The 13,318-nt window shown below is 35.1% G+C and overlaps 1 protein-coding gene across 2 annotated transcripts in view; it reads right to left on the reverse strand.

Moving 5' to 3' along the window:
* The window catches only part of SCN8A (sodium voltage-gated channel alpha subunit 8), a 211,587-nt gene that overhangs the window by 45,687 nt on the left and 152,582 nt on the right, over nucleotides 1–13,318 (reverse strand). For both annotated transcript variants that reach the window (XM_051963581.1, XM_051963580.1), the window contains 2 exons: nucleotides 6,400–6,638; nucleotides 2,498–2,671 (listed from right to left, as the gene is read on the reverse strand). In XM_051963581.1, coding sequence (XP_051819541.1) covers nucleotides 2,498–2,671; nucleotides 6,400–6,638 — 413 coding nt within the window. The remainder of the gene's footprint in view (nucleotides 1–2,497; nucleotides 2,672–6,399; nucleotides 6,639–13,318) is intronic.

Genomic DNA, 13,318 nt, shown 5'->3' on the forward strand with positions numbered 1-13,318 from the left:
CAATATACAAAGAGAAAAACTGAGGCACAGAGCAGGGAAATGACTGGATTTCTTTTCTCAATGTGTCTATAGGAGATATAGAAGCTAGGAATCCTACTCTGAGGACTGCATTCTATCTCCAGGTCAGCTTGTCTATTTAAATGTAAGTACAAACAAATGATTTTCCCATGACTACTTTTCTTGAGTAAGGTCTTGAGGAAGATCACAGGAAAAGGTCAGTTTTGGGGAAACCAAACTTGGGAAGTACTAGCATGATGAAGAGATTTCTTATCTACTTAAAAATGTTAGGAGGACAAATTAATAATAATAGTCAGTTTTCAGTGTTCATATTCATAATTTACCTATACTAAGTATTTCCTGCTTCCCTGGTATTTTCTTAGTGAAGCAGCTTAACATAATATATGGAGTGCTAGACTTGGAGTCAGAAAGACCTTCCACGAACACTCAGTAGCTGTGTGATGTCGGGTATAGCCTTTAAGTTTTCTGCGTCCCAGACTATGGAGATGCAGTACAGGAACAGATCCACAATGGTAGTTGCAGCTTACTCCCTAGGGGTCCAATACAACAATGAAACCACAGGTCTAAGCAACAAAAATTTAATACTATGTCCTATTAATTGTCTATTACTTAGAATATGTAAAATTGGTAACATTTATGTTTATATTTCTGAAAGAAGCAATTCTGAGAACATGTTTTAAAAATCTGATTTTAAATGAAAGACAAAAGAGCAATCTCTTTTCCTGTATGTCAAAAGATCAAAGGCTGAAATGGAAATAAGATTAAAATCTTTGTAAAGATAATATAAAAGAGTCATTTGTGAGTAAGGTAGTTCTGCATCATCAATAGCTTAAGGAGTAAGGGACCAACAGGTGCAGAATAATAACAATGGATGTTTATTTAGTTCTTGGATGTTTGCTAAGCCCTTCATGTACATTATTTCATTTTAGCTTCACTACACCCTATGAGGCAGGGTGACCATTTTATAGATGAGGTTCAGAATGCTTAAAGACCTGTCCACAACTATTAACTTAGAGGCAAGTCTTCTTGCCTTGAGCACTCTTCATCTTATGTCAAGTTGCTTCAGAAGGCAGAAGATCATCAATATCAAAATGAATGACTGGAACATATTTGGACAAGTTTTAGATTCCTGTTTTATGTCAAAATTAGGAAAGGCTGAGCCACTGAAAATCATAATCATCTGTTTTACATGATATTATTTATAGGTAGCTATTTTGGTGAAAATATAAGTGGCCATGATATAAGATATTAGCTACAGAGAGACATCACAAATTGGATAATTTTGCCTTTTGCTAGATATGCCTTGGATCTAATTTGAGGAGGAGGAATGGCCTTTCTTCTGTTTATGGTCTACATATCTGTCTGAGGCCCACGTCTTTAAGGTGGTTTGATTGCCCATAGTCTTTGCCTCTCTTTTTAAATGAAATCCTGGAAATTATGCAAATATAACTCATGTCTTAATCACCATTAGTTTGTTGAACTTTCCATCTAAAAGTTTCAAATGCTAAGGCATTTCTCCAAAGGATAAAAGCAATTTAGGGGAAAGTGCAATAGCAAAAAACAGTCTTAAGAACATTCAGAGAAGGTAAGAGTTGAATATTTTATCTACCTTAGCTCTTTAAGGGATTCTTTGAGGATATCATTTCTGCCTGGTTAGGTTTTAGACAACTTTTCAGAAAACGCTTACCAGTTACTCTTTCAGAGACACATTTTTGTCATTTACCATTATCTTATGAAAGGAAAAAAAAAAAGAAATATTCTTCTTAGTTAAAGATGTAGGAATAAAGACAGATGTTCAACTCAACATCTCAAATATTATTCAATCTCATTTTATAAGTGAAATAAGCAACTGAAAAAGGGTAGGAAATCTCATCGATCCATGTCATTTAAGAGAGATGATGGGCCAAAGCAAGAGTTTCTAACCCAGAGTCCATGGACCTCTTGAAGATCCATGGATAAATTTCAGGGGGTCAGTAAAGGAAAAATTTACATCTTTATTTTCAGTTTTCAGCATAACTGGTTTCCTTTGTAATCTCAGGTATTTGATTTTATGTATTTAAAAATATTATTTGAAAAGGGGTGAACAGTCTCCACCAGACTGCTAAAAAAGTCTATCATACAAGAATGGTTAAGAACCTCTGAGTTACAAGAAGGAATAGCTAAGATCATCTTTAAAAAATAGGCCTAGAATGGAAGTCATGCTTAGCTGTCAATTTTACAGAAGAACCAATGCTTATACTTTAATTTTACAAAGAATCTAAAAGACTGGATATTAAACAGGAAACCACAAATTTGACAGGTTAATTCAAAAGAAATTGAAAAAAGGATTAAGGATTTGGACTGGATGAACTTGGAGGTCTTTTCCATCTCTTAGATTTTAGTAGAGTTTAATGTTGGAATTCTGTGACTATCAGATTGATTTTTACAAAAAAACAAGATAAGAAACTTTAATAAGAGAAATTGAAGAAATTTAGAATACCAAACGGAAAGATCTCAGCACTGAAAGTCCCTCCACATCTGCTAGACCAAGTTCCATTAAACTGAGGGAGACAATAAATCCGTCAAAAATGTTCCAACCTTCTTGGAAATAATAGTAGGGATCCATGGCTATAAGCTTCAGAAACATTTCTGCTGTGAAAATTCCAGTGAAAACCTAGGGAAGAGAGGAAGAGAAAGAAAGGATAAGAGAGAAAAATAGAGACAATTAAAATACAAAGCTTTACTTATTTAACTTGCCAAAGTAACACCAAAATGGCCCCGTTATTCAGTCTTACCTCTGCCATGGCCTAAGAGTACTCATCCTTATTTTGCTATTTCAGAGACACCCTGAAACCCAATATGGTAAAGAAAAAATTTTGCCTTTTTTTCTCCACCTTCCCTTTACCCTATTTTCCTTCCTTTGCTGGAAAGGTTATCCTTTCAGTCATTATCTCTCAATCTTGAAAGTTAGTCTGAAGACTTTACTTTGGTTCAAATACATCATATATTCCAATAGAGAACAATCTTTCTATCACTTTCTCAAATCCCTTGTTCACACTTGTTTAGAGTCAATTCATAGGGAAATTTGGAATTCAGGTTTTTAAAAGGATGATCCCTCTCCTCCTCCCTTATGCCCACAGGAATAATGTAGAACAAATTGTATAAATTTATGATTGATATTTCTGACTGAGGTATCAGTTTTCAGCATATAATAATTTGTATTGCTGATGGGTGCTTAATAGATACTTTGTGATTGACTGATGGGGAACTTGGATCACTACTATTCAGATAAGAGGAATGATATTTTTTTCTTTAAAAGTGCAACTTTTATAAAAAACATGTTGTTGATGAGAATTGGGACATTCTCCAAATTTCAAAGTGTCTCATCAAAAAGACTAAAAATGTACTTAATGTGGAATAAGTTGCAATTGAACAAGCTGTAACATGTTTAAGGTGACACAGTTTTAATAGAACAAGGAAACTAGAAAAAGGAAAGTCAAGAATACAGAATCATGAATCAAGAGATACAGATCAGACAGCGTTTGGATCATAGGACGATCCTCTTTGTATTCTAATGGTCATCCATGTCCCTTAAGATGAACCAGTTTCCTCTGCTCTACTTTTTTTTTTCAGCTAACTCTTTCTGCTCAGCTAATTTGCCAGGTATCACAAAGTCTATCAGGAAGGGAATACACACAGATTCTAATCACTAAAAAAGTGTATCCCATCAGGAGAGATGAAATAAATGGTTGATGCAAATCATCTGAATTCATCTTTGCTACCAGAGATACTTTACCTTGGAATTTAGAACTAATGTGAGTGAACAGACTATAACATAATCTGTTCTTCATGATCTTTAAGGACTAGTTGTCTCTACTAATGAATTACTCTACACCAGGTCTTCTGAAAGATTGCATAGCTTGAGTTTTTGTTTTTTTTTTTTTTTAAGGAAATAATACTTCCCAGGGACAGATTTTTTCCTATTATGGGACTGGAAGGTGTTACCCAGGAGGCTATTGAACTGTTTTGCATTTTGAAGTGTGAGTGAGACTACTATTTACTATTCTGGTACAGAATGAAGAAAGAAGAACCAGAAGAAGAATGTACCTGTACAGTAACATATAGGAAAATTAGATTCGAATGTAACTGAACTCAGATTAGACAGAGTGACCAAAATACATGAAATACAATTTCTTTCTCTCTGGAGAAAAATGTTAAGTTCTGTGGATGCATATATCATAAATACTGTCAGATATGGTTGTCATTTGTTTTTCTCAATTGCTTATAAGAGTTCTATGGTGGGATTACTGGGATACGAAAATAAAAAGTCTCAATAAAAGTTCTTTAAAAATTCCCTGGAGACCTAGAATACTTTGAACCTGTTTCAAATTGGGAAAAATAAAGGCTTATGTGGGGCTGTAGAGTACAAGAACAAACAAAGGTCATAAAGGCAAAAACTCTTATTTATACATCTCTGGCTAACAGAAATAAATTTATATGAGGTTTTCATAATTCTATGCGACATCTTTTGTTCTTAAAGTACTACAGTTAAGTAAGATTTTAAAAGTATTGACTTAATAAGTAATATATAGAATTAGTTAAAGAACCCTATAGTCTCTAACTTACAGGTTAATCAGTTTTCATTTGGCACTGAGTAATCAGAATTTACATGGGCTGCTAAAGTAAAGAATCCTCATCACAGATAGGATTCCTCTAAATTATCCTTACTATGCTCTCTGACTACAGGCTGGGGAAGCAACTGAGGCAACCCTGTGTGTCAGGCTATGGGCCCAATTAGCTACAATTAACAGTCCTTTCCAAACTCTTCTATACAACTCCTGGTACTAGACCTGATGTTTAGAGCAGTTCTTGGAGAATATTACAATGCTAGTGACATTTTCTTTCTAAAATAGTAAGTATAAAATTTTATATAAAGATATTTATATAATGCAGCATTTTTTCCAATAACAAAGGCCTAATTTCACTTATTGTGCTCCAAAATTCCTCAACTTCCCTTTGTCTCTGAGGGCATTCCATGTTACCAGACATCCCCAAACAAGCATTAAGAAATATTTTCTATGTATACATATATTGTATTTAACATATACTTTAACATGTTTAATATGTATGGGACTATCTGCCATCTAGGGGAAGGGGTGGAAGGAAGGAGGGGAAAAGTTGGAACAGAAGTTTTTGCAAGGGTCAGTGTTAAAAAATTACCCATGCATATGTTTTGTCAATAAAAAGCTACAAAAATAATAAAAAATAAGTTTTTCTCAGTTTTATTCAACAATTCATGGCCTTTTGGGGATTTTCTTGGCAAAAAAAACCCAAACAAACAAACAAAAAAAATTTTCACATATTTCATGTCCCAAAAATCTTCTATAGCCAAATTAGCTTGGGAAACACTGGTTTGGAACAGCAGCACTCTTTCATAAAGCTATTTTCATAAGGCTACATAGATAAAACTAACATTCCAACTGTGTTCCCAACAAACCAGGCTTTAATTATATATACATATTTAGGGGACATTACCCAACTTGATGTAAAACCATATTTGTGCAACAAACTATTATAAGAGGATTCTATGTTATTTTGATATTCCTACAAAGTCAGTCCCTGGAAAGGATGGAAATCAGATGATCTATCTCTTTCAGTCAATTTTCAACAATTAATCTAAGTAGCATCAACTCAATTTGTTCAATAATGGAGATAAGCAGAGGCAAAATAATTCAAACATCACTCATATTAGATTTTATAATACATTTTATAATTTTTTTCCTCTCTGTATATTTATCTTTCTAATTAAAATTCAGGCTCAGGCTAGCATTATAATGAATTTGGGATGGATTGGATTCTGGTGGCTCATGACTGGAAGACAGAAGGAAACCATTCTGGATCAAGAATTCACCCTACATAATTCCTAGGGGGTAGTCAAGAGTTGATTAGGGAAAAAGCAAGCCATTACTCCATTTGGTGCACAGAAGCACCCTCCTCTGTGTGAAACTTATTACTAAAACTTAGAAGAAAAATTACTTTGGTGGCCTGGGAGTGCCTTTAGAAGAGACACAGAGGAATCTGTCTTAAAGATAGGATGAGAACTCAAGAGCTTATAGACCCTGGTTCCTGAAACCAATCTAGTGTTCCATGCCTCCCTTTCTACCACTATGAGCTGGTCTGCAGCCAGTAACTTTAAATGACATTTCTCAAATTTTCCAGAAAGAGAAAGGAACCAAGGAATCACCAAATCGAGGAGTGGCTGCTACTACACCACACTTTCAATTAACTATCATTTTCTTTTCCACCCAACCCAAGTCCCTGATTTATAGTGATCAGCAGACACATCAGGAAAGGGTTTCCCATAGAAAACAAAATGACAAAATCAGGAGTGTTCTGTCTTACCAGATTTCCTACAGCCAAGACGTTTTCAAAGTGTGGTGTCATGGGATGATGCTCCATCGCCATAAACAAGGTGTTCAGGACAATACAGATGGTAATGGCTAAGTCCACAAAAGGGTCCATAACGATCATGTTCACAATCTCCTTTAGCTTGATCCAGTATGGATGGCATTCCCAGATAAGGAAAGTGTTGGCAAATTTGTACCAACATGGAGGGCACTTTCTCTGAGACTCTTCTAACTCTGTAGCAGGGCAAGAGCAAAGGGAGTGTCTCAATCAAATGATAAAGAAAAAGAAAGCACATTTTCTCATAGCCATTTCTGATGAGCTAAACTGTAAAACTGAATTAACAATGCATAAGTTTCCTTGCTTCTCTATGTGGAGGAATTATTATATCTAAAGACTCCAAATGATTTTATTGGAAAAGAACTCTCCCTTCACACAATTTTTGTTCCACTAAATAAAATGAAAAGAATTAGAATGACCAACACAAGGTTATACATAACACATACAAGTGATATGGTTTGTTGTTCAGTTGTTCTCAGTTTTATTCAACAATTCATGGCCCTTTGTGGGATTTTCTTGGCAAAAATACTGGAGTAGTTTGCCATTTCCTTCTCCAATCTATTTTACAAATGAGGAAGCTAAGGTAAATAGTATTCAGGACCTGCTCAGGATCACCCAGCTAGTGAGTGTCTGAGGCCAGATTTGAATTTAGAAAGATGAATTTTTCGGGCTCCAGTCCTGGTACTCTATTACTGCATTACTTACTTGTCAAGTAATATGGTAGTTTTAAGTAAAAGAGAAAGTCAATCAAATGAAAAAGTACTTATTGAGTGCTATGTGAAGACACTGTGTTAGGTATTAATAGAAGATATTGAACAATGAGATACATTTCCAGACCTCTGTGAGTTTGCAGGAATGGATTAAAAAATGTCACTGAATGTTTCCCAATATCTCTCTATTCTCTCCCTCATATAGTCATTTCTTATTGCAAAAATAAAAAAAGAGGAAGAAAAAAGTTCAGCAAAAGAAAACAACACACCAACAAAGTTCAACAGTCTGCGAAATATCCAACAATCACAGTTTTCCACCTTTGCAAAAAATACAAGAAGCTGAATTCTTTTCTCTTCTTTGGGGTTAAGCTTGGTTATTACAATTATATAACACTGTTTGGATTTTTTGGGTTGCAGTTTTTCTCATTAATTATAGTGATTATGAATGTTTTTGTATTGCATAAGATTTATATAAGTCTTCCTGGTATTCTTATATTGATTTTTTTAGAGGAGAGTAATATTCCATTATGATCATGTGCCACAATTTATTTGGTTATTCCTCAATCAGTAGTCATCTATAATCTGTTTCCAGTTCTGTGCTACTACAAAAAGTGCCTTCTAAAATCTCTGAGTGTATATGAGACTTCAATCCTGATTTCCTTGGTATTTATGCCAAGTAGTAGGATCTTGATGACAAAGGATCTTAACATTTGAGTCACTTTTTAGCATAATTTCAAATTGTTTTCCAGGCTGGTTGGACCAGAACAGATCCACCAACAGGGTAGTAGTGTAGTCAGACTTTCTATATTTCTCCAACATTGACTAATCTCATCTTTTATTGCCTTTTATAATTTGCTCAGAATTGTTTTAACTTGTATTTCTCTTACTACAGGATTTTTCATCTTCTCCATGCCTATATAATAACTGTTCTTTGTGTTTGAAATGTTTCTCTTAAAATCCTTGGTTTCCTTCAAAACTCAGCTTAAAAACCATCTTTTACAAGGGGCATTTCCTGTCCATCCTACCCACCCCTAGCAACTGGTGTATTCTCTTAATGCTTTTTCTTTGTATCTTTAGTACTTAGAATAATGCTTGCCCCCTCTTTACACACACACACACACACACACACACACACACACACACACACACACACACATCTGGTAAGCACTTAATAAATATCTGGTGATTGAACTTTCATATAGTTGGTAACATTTTAACTTTTTTGAGAATTGTTTGTTCATATTCTTTGAAAGACTGGCTTTTCAGTTCTCTATTATTAGGTACTAGATCTTCCCCTTCAATTAGATTTCTGCTAAAGCTTTTCAATTTCACATGATCAAAATGCATTATCTTGTGATCTCCTCCAGTTCTTGCATGGTTAAGAAACTGCCCCATTTTGCATCCTCTTTCTTCTGCCCCCATAGATTTGAAAGTTTCCAGAGCAGGTTCTCTTTTAATACTGCCATGGTATGACCTTTGATATTCAGGTTCCAGGTACATTTTGGGCTTATTCTGGTATGTGGTATAAACTGCTGGTCTGAACCCAATTTCTACAAATAGTTTTTCAATTTTTTAAATACTTCTTATTAAGTAGGGAGATTTTTTACTTACAAGTAATTTATGTTTTTCTGTTTAATGAATACTAGGCAGTTGAACTCATTGCTTTCCAATTATACCTTATCTTGCTTATTCCACTGATCTTTTGTTTTTTTTAATCATTACATTTTTACAGTGAAATTTCAAACCTAGAACTGTTTTTCTTCATTCACTCTTTTTTTTTATTTGTTCCTTAAAATCTTTAGTCCTTCCATATGAATTCTGTCATTATTTTAATCTAGCTCTATAAAAGTATCTCCTGTGTAGTTTAATTGGCATAATACTAAATCTATAAATTAATTTAGGTAGCACTGCCATTTTTATTATGCTATTGCAGCTCAAACATAAACACAATATGCAGGGAAGAAACTTCAAGTAGAATGAGCAAAGGCATGGAAGAGGAAAAGCCTAGTGTAGTTTGGGGAAAATGTAATTTTCTAGCTTGGTTAAATATGTATAAAGGAATAGTATAAAATAGATTGGAACTAGATCTCAAGAGAAATTGAATGACAGGACTACAGGATTGGAAATTTATCTTGGAGGAGACAGGAAAATATCTAAGAAGGTAAATAACAAGTCAAAGGGGTATCTTAAAAACACTAACATAGCAGATCTCTTCATGTAGTGTTTCAGGGAGAAAAGAAAGCATGGAAAATGGGAAAGTTGTCAGAAGACTGCAGATTATCATTCAATCAGTTAATAAACATTTATTTACTACCTCTTGTGTACCATGCACTACACTATACTGAGAATACAAACAAAGATATAAGAATCTCTGGTCTTCAGCATTTTACAATCTAATGAGAGAAACAATATGTATTTAACTATGTGTGGAAAGAGAAGAAGGCAGGAATATACTGGAAAAAGGGAAAGGGAAAGAAAAGTTAGGGAAAATGATCTCCCATAATTAGGTGACACACAGACCTCTATACAAACAAGGAAGAAAGGATGGGAAAGGAGGGACTGATATTTAAATCTCATTATCATCTGAAATGGTCAAAAGAAAGAAAAATATATACACAGTTGGGTCCAAAATCTCTTTCATTCAATAAGGAAACAGGAGGAAAAGAGGAGAAACGAGGAGAGGGAATTAGAGGAAAGGTAGATTAATGGAGGGATAAGCTTTAAAGAAAAAAAAATATACAAAAATATTTAATAATTCTGTTGGACATGCCAAAGAATGGGAGCTTAAGGGGGCACTGATAAACTGAGGAATGAATGAACAAATGATAGCATACAATGGGATGAAATATTATTGTGCTTGATCCTTATCAATGAAATGACCAATCAGAATTCTAAAGGATTAATGAAGAAATAGGCTACCTACTCTTTAATAGAGGTGAGGGACTCAAAATACAGAATGAATTTTTTTTCTTGGCTCCACATATTTCTAATGGGTTTTGTTTTTCATGTATTCACAAATGGGGATAGGGTTGGAGTAGAGAGTGGAACTAGGATGGGAGGGTGAGAAGATGGATATTGATTTAAAAAAGCAAATATCTAAAAAAATCATGGATTAACATGAACTTAAAGAGAAGTTTCCAATTATCATAGGGTTATCCTTGGTCCCATCTTAAAAGGCACTTTACCATTTATATAACTGTCAAGCAGGAATGTTTGTCAAATTTGTGGCTAACACAAAACTGGGAGGGTTTAATTCACAGGACTACATATTTACAGTGGGAAGAGTGTTTCGAGAACCTAAAGTTCAGATGATGAAACTGAGGCTTGGAAAGCTTATACAATTTTTGATCAATTAATCAGGAGAGTGACTAAGTATTAAAAAATTTTAAAGTGAGCTGGAAAAAGGAGTCCAAACTAAAAATTTAAGATAAAATTTAATGGAGATAAATCCATTAGGTTAAAAAATTATTATATAAATAAAAAATGTTGGAAAATATATGAATTTAACCACAGTTTTAAGTGATAAAGACTTGGAAATTTTATTCGATCACAAGCTTAGTGAGATACGGTTGCTAAAAAACAAAACAAAGCCAAAAAACCCCACCTCAAAACAAATGTAACCACAGATTGTGTTTGATAGAATATTTCCATAAAGGAAAAAAAAACTCCCTTACTGGATTCTCTACTCTGTGCTATACTAGAATTATGCCTGATTGGGAATCACAGTTTAAGAGGGACTCCAATGTGTATAACATGTCTAAAGATGGGGGATAGGGGAGGAGTAACCAGAAAGCAACATAGTTGTAGTAGTTGGAGCTCTGCAAAGAATGCTGGATTTGGGGTCAAGAAGATCTGACTCAGACATTTACTAACTAGGTAATCCTGGCCAAGTTATTTAGCATCGTCAGTCACAGTTACCTCATATATAATAATAAAAGCACTTACTTCACAGGGCTGTTGTGCCTATCAGTGGAGATAATATACATAAAGAGCTTTGCAAATCTTAAAATCTCTATAAATACTAGTGACTAAATGCTATTTATCATTTGTGATATTGGCCAGATTCCTCTTTGGACTCACAGATGAGTATTCTTGCCTGTTAAATGAGGGGAGTAATTAGTTAATCTCTGTGGTTCCTTCCAGTTCTAAATCCTATGATCCTAAATCTAGCGGCCACATCATGTAAGGAATGGTAGAAAGATCTGGGGATATTTAGCCTGGAGAAGAAAAGGTGTAGGCAGAGGAAGGACATGATGGCTGTCTTAAAATCGCTGGAGAATTGTGACATATAAAGGGAACAGACGCTCCATGTGACTTCTGTGGGAAGAATTAGCACTACGTGTAGGAGTTACTATGATGCAGACTTTACCTCCATATAAGGAAGAACATTTTAGCAGGATTATCCAATGACTTGGACAAGCTGTTCTGAAGAGGAGCAAGCTTCCTATGAACGGAACTGTGCAGGCAGAGAGAGACTGGATAATCTGGGTAAGGGATGTTTCCAAGAGGGTCTTGTACATTGGGGAAAACTGGAGGGAAGAAGCTTTAGGGTGCTTTTCATACTAATCCCTTGTCAACACTGACAAAATTCTATAGAAACAAGGAACTTTGTGAGGATATGTGAAGTAATGGGAAGAATCTTGATGTGAGAGCATTCTCAAAACTAAAAATGCCAAACCATTATCAGGGAGTATTAGTAATTCTTCTACTCTTTCTTCTTAGACTTTAGCTTACAGAGTTAGCCATAGACTACATAACCTAAACACTAGACAATATTCTCTAGAAGATACATTTCTGAAAGCTGGATTGTCTTTGGAACAAGATGTTATTTCTATAGGAAGGAATTTATAGGCTTTCTTCTCCCCCATGTAGATGAGAGAATTTGATTTTTGGAGGGGGGAAAGTTCTCTATTGTTTTACCAAGAACAAATCAAGTCTACCTTTCTTTATTCTGACCATGAGATACCCATGGTAATAGCTTTATTTTAAGTCAAGTGGTTTTGCCTGGGATTTCTGATTGGCTACTAGTTGCTAGGAAAATGGTTGCCTTGGTTCGACAGATTTTAGAGCCACAGTGAGTGCCACGTGGGAGTCTGTGTGGGGAAGGAAGAAATTTTTTTTTTTAAAACAACAATTTTGCTTTGGCTTCCTTTCCTTAGAACTCACCCCTCCCCAAAGTAAATATAGTTTTCTTCCCAAAAAAGAAAGGGAAAAAAGGTTCTCATTTCCATAAATTCTTATAGTACATATTTGGAATCTGGGTCCATTCCCCCCCCCCCCTTTTCAATCTTTAGACATCTGCTATTTGCTGGCATGTAGAGAATGGAGTCTGAAATGGTGACTTCCATTTCAGGGTTACAATAGAGCATGTTGAGTTTGGATCTGGCTCTTTGTCAATTTGAAGTTGGAATAGGCATTCCTATTTCCAAAAGAAATACAAAGGAGATTCCAGAGGGTGTCCTCTGTCTCCCTTATCCATGTTCTTTGGGAATGGAGATTTTGCAGTCCAGGATCATTTTCCCCACTTCTGTCACAACAAGAGCCTTTGGATTCTGTAAGTTGGGAAAGAATCCAGAAGGACTGGGAGGTTTATTAAATGACTCACAACCTTGCAAACAGTCACTCGCCCCCATATGCTTGGGATGGTTAAAAATTTGGCTTGGAGGGAATGGACAAGCAGATGTATAAGTGAGATGATTCTCTTACTTTGCCTTGGATATTTTCAGACATGGATGCAGCTTCTAAATCTACTGGGAAAGAGAGCCTTGGCTCTAGTCATGGTTGCCCAATTCATTCAGGACTGTGGCTTGGGAAGGTCTCTATGGTAATGGTAATATCATCTATGGCAAGATACTGGATACTCTAATAAAAGATCAGCAATAATAAATTCTTCTGCTTTCTATTCCCCATTCATTTTTTCACTAATTTCTTCCTATCTACTATGCTTCTGCCTTTAAGATGCTTACTTTTCAGTAGGGAGTTATAACATGCATATAGACAAATAAATATAGAGCAATATTAAGAGGGAGAAGGCATTAATAATCATGGAAGGATATGTGTGTGTGTGTGTGTGAGAGAGAGAGAGAGAAAGAGAGAGAGAGAAAGAGAGAGAGAGAGAGGCTTCATGGAAATGATAACCAAGCTGA

Source organism: Antechinus flavipes, chromosome 5 (assembly GCF_016432865.1).
Source record: "Antechinus flavipes isolate AdamAnt ecotype Samford, QLD, Australia chromosome 5, AdamAnt_v2, whole genome shotgun sequence".
NCBI lineage: Eukaryota > Metazoa > Chordata > Mammalia > Dasyuromorphia > Dasyuridae > Antechinus > Antechinus flavipes.